The sequence below is a fragment of the Psammomys obesus genome, unplaced genomic scaffold, assembly GCF_907164565.1.
Source record: "Psammomys obesus unplaced genomic scaffold, mPsaObe1.curated_primary_1811, whole genome shotgun sequence".
Classification (NCBI taxonomy): domain Eukaryota; kingdom Metazoa; phylum Chordata; class Mammalia; order Rodentia; family Muridae; genus Psammomys; species Psammomys obesus.
Window position 1 is genome coordinate 15,736,532 of NW_026585894.1, and position 6,285 is coordinate 15,742,816.

General features: G+C 39.6%; 1 protein-coding gene across 1 annotated transcript; it reads right to left on the minus strand.

The window, feature by feature from the left end:
• Positions 1 to 446: 446 nt before the first annotated feature.
• Brs3 (bombesin receptor subtype 3) lies at positions 447 to 4,648 on the minus strand. Its single transcript, XM_055599663.1, has 3 exons — positions 4,215 to 4,648; positions 2,273 to 2,624; positions 447 to 860 (listed from the first exon to the last, which is right to left on the minus strand). Exons 1-3 carry the CDS (start codon positions 4,646 to 4,648, stop codon positions 447 to 449), a joined length of 1,200 nt encoding a protein of 399 aa, XP_055455638.1.
• Positions 4,649 to 6,285: the final 1,637 nt, after the last annotated feature.

Genomic DNA, 6,285 nt, shown 5'->3' on the forward strand with positions numbered 1-6,285 from the left:
ACCACAAGAGATGTTTTTATCTCTTTTTGATCTAATTTACAGAGTAGAATCCCTAGATTTACAGCATATAATATACACAAACACTATTTTATGATAACCACACGAATACATGAGAGATGAGGAGCATCCGAGATGGGGGATCTAATCGGATTTTTAAACTTATCTTGTTTATTTACCACCACCCGCCTATACAGCCTTCTTCACCATTGACTGGCATTTCCAGTCCTGTTTTTCTCTACTCAGTGGGCTTCATTGTATTCAGAAAACCCAAACAGCATTACTGTTTGCACCTTGAAGAAAATTATAGTTTGTCTTTTACTTACAGGAAAATTCATTCTGAAAACTTAAACACAATACATGAACAGCAAAAACCCAGACACTGTACTATGCACAGCTTAAAGCTGGATACACACAAAGGGACTAAAAATCATTTTTTAATGGAAAATCTAAACTTTGTCCTCTGCCTTCTTGGTGCTACAGCCACTGAACAGGGTCACACTAATATCAGACACCTGTGTGCTCCCAGTAGCTGGGACCCGCCCTATCACAGTGAGATTATCAAGAGGATTGTCACCAAGAGAAGTCTCAGGCTGTTCTGCTTTGAAGCAGCAGAGCTGAGCTTTAAAGTGCTTCTGGAAGGTCTTGCTCAACCAGTAGAGAGCAAAGGGGTTTACACAGGAATTACTGAAAGCCAGCACTCGAGAAAATACAGTGACAATAAAAGGAATGTCAGTGGGCTCCTCATAGCTTCGGTAAGTGAATGAGTGATAGAGATACAGGAGGTGATTCGGCAACCAGCAGATAGCGAACAGAGCCACCAGCACCAATACTGTTTTGGCAATTCTCTTCCGGGATTCAATCTATAGGGAGAGAAAATTGTGCACACACATAAAAAAAACCTCATTTATCTGGCAGAAATTAAAAAAAAATACCATCCTCTAGATTGACATAGGAATTTACAGTTAACAAGCTGGCCTCCCTTTGAACACATACTTGTGAGCTAACTGGCTGGGACACATGGGAAGTCTGCCTGTGGATACAGAATATGACAAGTTAATTGGCATGCTAACCTGTGATCTTGGTCTCATTAACTCTCATTCTGAGGCCTCCCACCGTCCTTGGATGCTGAGATACTCTAGTTAACTCAAGCAGTGCTGTGGAATCCCCAGTGATTTAATTTTACTAAAATGAGTGATACTATTCAGAGCACCTTTCATTGCATCCACAGAGGCTGACAGGTGCGAACAGTCTTCTGCAGTAAAAGAAAGTTGTCAGGTTGGCACTAAAGTTGTTTTTAATCTATAGGGATTTGAATCATGTAGGCAGAGGGATAAAAACAAAATGTGCCATCCATCATATATGAGAATGCTCCTATCCACATCTGTTAGCACAAGAGATGCACCTAGTAGAGCCACAGACAGAGCAAAGAAAACTGGACCACATGGGCACTAAGTATATAGCTTATATAGCTTCAGGCTCATGAGCACAGCTATTCAATTGGTTAACTGCAAAAAGAATACTTGTATCCCTCGCCCCTCTTTCTCTTCCCTCTCTGTAAAGAGCACTTCTTCCCTGTTCTCTGGGATGGAAGCCTCCTGGACCACCAATCAAACAGAACAATGTTTGGTACCATCCTTTCATCTTGTACAGATTTATGAAAGGAGAGCACGCCTAACTTCAGCAACAGTCCTGTGTATGAGTCACTGTGTTCTCTTGCCATGGCCACTTCATTCCACTCTACTCAGATCTCAGGTTGTTCATCTGTGTAGAAACAGTTTGGATTGAGTAATGTGATGAATCTTGCCAGTTTTCCCATTCTGTGACGTTACACTGCTTCGTGACCCTTGCTAAAGCAAACAATGCTTTGCTATATAATCTCACATTATTCAGATTCCCTTACTGGTCTATAAGATAAAGAGCTTGGACTAATCTCACACTTCCGTTACTCTGTCTATAATACTAATAGTCTCACCACCGATTGAATGCAGAGTACCATCAGGAACTATGCTAGGAAGTTGATCTATGTCATTTAGTCCTCTTCATTTTACAGATAAAGAGATTGGGACTCAGAGAGGTCAAATAACTTGCTCAGCATTGCTCAGTGTGTGATAAATTTCAGACTGAAATGAGAGGCTGTCCTCACACCAACAGAAGTAGACTGTGACTTGATCTCTACACAGGTAAAGGCAGTGTAGCTCAGTGAAAACTGCTTGGGGAGGAGGCTCACCTCTAAATTCAGGGTGTATTTTCAGGAGTGCCAATTTATACATACCTGCTTTCGGGCATGGCTTTGTTCCTCAGTAGGTATATTCAAGGTGCTTTTGTAAAGAGTCCTGGCAATCAAAGAATAATAGACAGAGATAATCGAGAGCGGGATAATGTAGAACACTAAGAAACACAACAGAGAATGGATTTCTTGCAAGAGCCTCTCAGAGACAGGGTAGGAGTTACAAGATTCAAATGTGACATTTCTGTTAGGATCTCGGAAAGTGTATACATTTGAGAATACAGCCTCTGGCACAGCAAATATCATAGACATGATCCAGATGCCACCAGCTTTTGCACAAGTCTTCAGAACAGCATTGGAGGGCTGTCGCTCAAGTGGCTTCACGACCGCTTTGTATCTAGAAACACATAATCACAAGCAGAGTTGAAATCAGTGATATGTGTGACTTTAGCAATCATCCAAATCTTCCTTCTTTCCAGTCATAGAGAACCAACTAGAACTGACTGGGGTTCAAAAAATACAGAATATACCCAGTGATTTTATTTATGCTAATTAGCATGTCCCTTATTCATTCCTATGAGACGTTCCAGATCTGCAATTTTATAATTTTCTGACAGACCCTTTCTTTAGGACAAATATTTTCAGCGTGTGATTTGAGAATAATTCACCACCTATGTGTTGCCATAAGTATCCCAAAGAAGTCCTGTATGTATAAGTGACTCATGTTAATCAAATTAATTCTCCTGGACAAAGTCTTCAGTCTTCCTAGAAAAGATTTCTAGCAGGAAGAAGCAGAGAGGTCATGTTTTCCAATTCATAAGGGCTACTTCATTCCCTAAGTTAATGGATTAATGGGGGACATGAAGATAAAATCAGAAATTGAGCCCAGGCAATTGTGCTTCTTCCTTTGGACAGAGGAGGAAACTCTTTAGCCTCTGTGGGAGTCTGCCCTTAAGAAGAATATAGACCAATAAAAGCAACAGCAACAACATACAATAACAACAATACTCCTACTACTACTGATGATGACGACACAGAGAAAGCTTCTGTTCTTTTTAGATTCCAGCATCTAAAACTAGTCCTGCCAATACTGCCAGGCATTGATTACCTACAGGTTCTTATGAAATTTTTAAAGCACTACCTTTGATATTTGGAGACTCAGTTTTTCATGTTTTTGCAGTTATTCTGCAATAGGTATTCTACTCAGGAAAACAGAGTATTCAAACTAAAAACACCCTAAACAAAAAACAAAAAACAAAACAAAACAAACAAACAAACAAAAACCCCAACTCTCTGACAGTGAGACTGCTTCACATGCTATAGCCACAGGACTCTAAAAGTCCATCAGAATAAGTTTACTTCTCTAGGAATGATAATGTCACCACATGCTTACAGAGAAAACAAATAGAATTAAATGATGACATGACACTGAACTGCTAGGGAGCTGAAAACCTTACTGTTTCCTTCCGATTAGATAATCTGGGACTTTCAAATAAATTAGATGCATCTTATCACTTTACCATCCTTCTGGTATGTGATAATGCATACACAGTCCATTTCACACATATGCCAATGTTTTCGTGTTGACTCTGTTATACCACTAGGCTGCACTAATGTATAAAGCATGAGTATTTTTCTTTGTACCTGCAACAATTTGCCTGACTTAATAAGCCGGAGGAAAATAAAAACACCGTTCACTGTTCTTTCAAGCAAACAATTACATTTCAAAGAAATGAAACCCCCACCCAAAGCATATATTTTTCAAGCACTCTTCAGATGCTAACAGAAAAAAATTAACATCTTTACTCTAACTTTTATTTTAAAATCCTACCGTCTTTTTCTGATTTTACATTTAGGTTACAGAGTGTGAGAAAAGCAACCGGTAGCCAGTAAATGCTAAGCACAAGCTTTTCTTTCTTTCTTCTTCTTTTTTTCCTCTTTACCTAATTTCACATCCCAGCAAACAGAACAGAGAAAAGAAACTCACCTGTCAGCACTGAGAATTGTTAGCGTGAACACTGACACACCGACAGAAGTGAGCCGGATGAAGGAAAGCACTTTACAACCGATCTTTCCAAACAGCCATCCTTCTGCTAGGTAGTGGGTTGCATCCACGGGCACACACGTCAGCAGAAGCAACAGATCTCCGAAAGCCAAGCTGGTGATGAAAATATTTGGAACTGTTTGCATGGATTTCGTCTTGAAAAAGACTTTGATGAGGATAGCATTTCCGAGGATGCCCACTGAAATGATCACAGCATAAGTGATATAGATGGCACACAGTGCTTCTAGTCCTGGAGAGTTGTCTCCGGTCCGTCCTTTCTGAGTGGTATCGTTGGAGACAACAGAGCTTGATGCTTCTGTGTCATTTGTGATGGAAATTAAAGTCTGGTTAGTTGAGTGAGGCTGCCTTTGAGACATGTCTCCTTCACTACCTCTTCTCTGCTCAGTTCAAATGGAGTTAGTTGACTGTCACGTCTAGTGCCTCCGTCTAGTAATGAGGTGGTGTCAGAACAGAACAGAACGGAATGGGAAGAAAACCGAAGACATCCGGCTACTCCTTCCCTTTAGTTGTTCTGTGTCTCCCAGCATGCTTGGCTAAGCGCTTACAGATCTGGCACCAGGAAGTGGGAGGTGGAGGATGGACGAGTCTCATTGGCATTCTTATGACATAAGATGAGGAAGGGGGCTGAAGAAATGCCTTTCATTTGCTTTTCCCTTTGGGAGGTGGGTAGTCCTTTGAATAAATAGGTTTATTAGGCCACCTAATTGTTTATTAGAATCACCTGTGTCTTAGTTTCTACCCAGCAAGGTCTAGATAGATCTTATTGAATTAAAAACAAACAAACAAACAAACAAAAAAACAAAACAGGCTCACCATCCCCCATCACATAGTGATCTAATACACTCTCTTTTATATGACAAATAAGGATGGATGGCCCCCAAAGCACAAACTTGAACCCACTCCTCAAAATTTAATATCAGAGAGACACTGAAGCAACAAATCACTCACACCTTGACAGAACTCATGTCACCTCAGAAAGGCAATAATCCAATGACCTGGGATGAACATCTAATTCTGCCACATGGGAATTCCCAACCTTCATGTCTCTGTGCTGTACTATACCAAGGCAACCTGTAAGTGATGCAAAATACAAGCAGACCACCAGTCATTTTGTCTCTTAGTGTCTCAATAAAATCAGGTTTTCCACTTGCCTATCTGTTTAAATAGAAATCTTTTCCAAGTTTAAAGGAGTTCTTTCCCACAAAATGATTCAAATGAACTAGCTTTATTCTATAACCAAATAACACTGAATAACGTCACTCAAGATCTTGACCCAAAAAGTGTTGGAAGAATGAAAATTTATTCTTTTTTCCAATGGAAAAATATAATATAGATCATTCCAGAGATAAGGAGCATGCAGATGATGTATGCATCAACTAAAAAAAAAATTAAAAATATAAAATTAAGGCAATCACTATGGCACCAAAAAGAAAGGCCCGTTTTTTGTTTGTTTGTTTTGTTTTTTGTTTTACAGAAACTAAATAAAGATGTGTGTGTTTGTGTGTGTGTGTGTGTGTGTGTGTGTGTGTGTGTGTGTGTGTGTTGGAGAAGGAGGTGGAAAATAAAAATATATGTTATAGGAAAGTGGAAAGGGGCTGCTAGGGCTATAGTTCAAGTTACTGAAAGGGGACAAGGTGGGAGCGGAGTGGAAGAGAAGAGTACTTGCTTTAATACTTTTGTGCTAAGAAGAAGTGTAGGTTTCTTTGTTATTACTTAATGGGATTTGATAAGTAACGAAAAGATGCAGTTTGACTTGTGAGTGTGCTCTGCAATAGTGATTCTTTTTATTACCAACCCCTCTGTTCTCGTTCATAATGGCATGCCCCCAAATCTTATCAACACAAATGCCTACAAAAACTCAGAAAAGCCTTTGTAGAAACCAAGTAAAATTAAACACAAATTGTAGTGGTAGATGCTAAGAGTTGGAGTTTTCCATTGAATCTTCTAGGTGGGATGTTTGATTCTTTTAAGGACTAAACTTAATGCCTCTCTA